The 1,661-nt window shown below is 47.3% G+C and overlaps 1 protein-coding gene across 1 annotated transcript; it reads right to left on the bottom strand.

Moving 5' to 3' along the window:
- Positions 1-279: 279 nt before the first annotated feature.
- Positions 280-1,661, bottom strand: EJ05DRAFT_542525 (uncharacterized protein; the record flags this gene model as incomplete). Its single annotated transcript, XM_033749726.1, has 3 exons — positions 1,400-1,661; positions 1,232-1,341; positions 280-1,185 (listed from the first exon to the last, which is right to left on the bottom strand). Coding segments are annotated over exons 1-3 (1,083 nt in total), but the record flags the coding sequence as incomplete, so codon positions are not given.

Here is a 1,661-nt window from a genome sequence, read left to right on the forward strand (position 1 = left end):
ATCATCTAGGAAGTAAGGTACATTTTAAGGTTGAACCTAATGACCCAGGCTGCAGCATTAATCCAGCTATAGCTCTCTAAGCCACGACCAAGTTGATTCATATACAGGCTCGCTAGCAGAAACGCCTGAGCATGGTAAAGTTCGTGACCACCGTGCATAGTTCCAAGGATTTCGGATGCATACGCATAGTAGTGTAGCCCAGGAATAACATCCAGGTTCATGAGTTCCTCGGTTACAGGTGAATACCGCATTCGTGTCGAAGGAGAGTGGATTGACTGGGCAATTTCCTTGCGAGGGTCGAGGACACCTCCGATCGGTGCATCTTCATGCAGAACTGCGCCCAATGCAAGGACAAGCAGGATGATTGCATTTGTTATGGTCCTTTCAGCCTTTGGAGGCCGAACATGGCTTTGTGCAGGTCGTGCATAGATCGGAACGGCTGTGGGCTCACCCTCATCGATATCCGTTCTCTGTCTTTTCGTCGGTCGATGGTGTTCTGAAAGGTGCTGAGGCATAGATAGAGGAGATTTCGTACTGGCCGGAGGGTTCATTCTATCTACAAATGCGTCCACCTGTTTCTTTAGCCGTGCTTTATCGAGGAAAGGATGCAAGACATGCATGTGATCTAAATAACTCGCGAGAAGTCTGTTAACCGCGGTTGGCGTGAGATCGAGGCGATTCACCTTGTCAATATAACGATAGGGAGCTTGGCCGCTGTCCGACGTAGAAGACAAGGACATAGTTTCGCTGTCGGCTTGGCTGCCCGCGCGACTACCAACTTGCTGCGCCCGGTCATTATGTGTCAGACCTTCTCCCCGACCGTATATCCGTAGACTACCCCGTTCCTCTTCAATCTTAAGCGGGTAATTCTCCAAGAGAGGCACAATGGAATTGAAATACTTTGCCATGGCTGGCCATGTTTTCAAGAGGTAATGAGCAGCGGTTCTATGCTCATTGAAGTCATTTAGCTCTCGCCGGTACTGGTGTTGTTGCTGGTGTTGTTGCTGATCCTGATGTTGATGCTGTTGTGGATGATGGGTGGGTGCTGGTGGAGAATGAGTGCCATTTGCGCACGGACTGTTTTCGAGACGTTCCAATCTGCGGTTCAAGCTTGCTTCGATCTGTTCACCGTTCTCCTGTATAGCGTTCAACTTCTGCATGACTAGTTGAAATAATTTATCGGGCCTTTGCTTGTTAATCAATGATCGACATGCCTGCTTTGCAAACTTACTTTCGAGGGGGAACCTCCGCATATTCACACTCGATATTCTGTTCTTTACAGAACAAGCAGGGTCGATTTTCGACACACTTCTGTTTTCGAAGACGACAATTTTTGCAGGCCTACGCATGGTTTAGTCTCATAGGTCTAGATTACTCTGAATACGAATGCATGACGTACCTGTTGAGCGCGAAATGAGCGCTTCTTGGAAAATACAGACCAGTATGGATCCGAATGCGCAAGAAACATCGAGGTAACAGAGTGGTTCTGATGTCTTGTAGGCGGCCGATATTCAACAGGTATGATGATAATTGTCTCCTTAAGGAGAAAAAGCGATGAATTTGCTATTAATGTTATGGATCCAACTGTGGGTCCAATTAAGGGTAAAGATTTGAAGAGGAGACCTATGTTTTCATGGCTATGGCTGGCATTCTCTTCGTTA

Source organism: Pseudovirgaria hyperparasitica (genome assembly GCF_010093815.1).
Source record: "Pseudovirgaria hyperparasitica strain CBS 121739 unplaced genomic scaffold EJ05scaffold_42, whole genome shotgun sequence".
NCBI lineage: Eukaryota > Fungi > Ascomycota > Dothideomycetes > Acrospermales > Acrospermaceae > Pseudovirgaria > Pseudovirgaria hyperparasitica.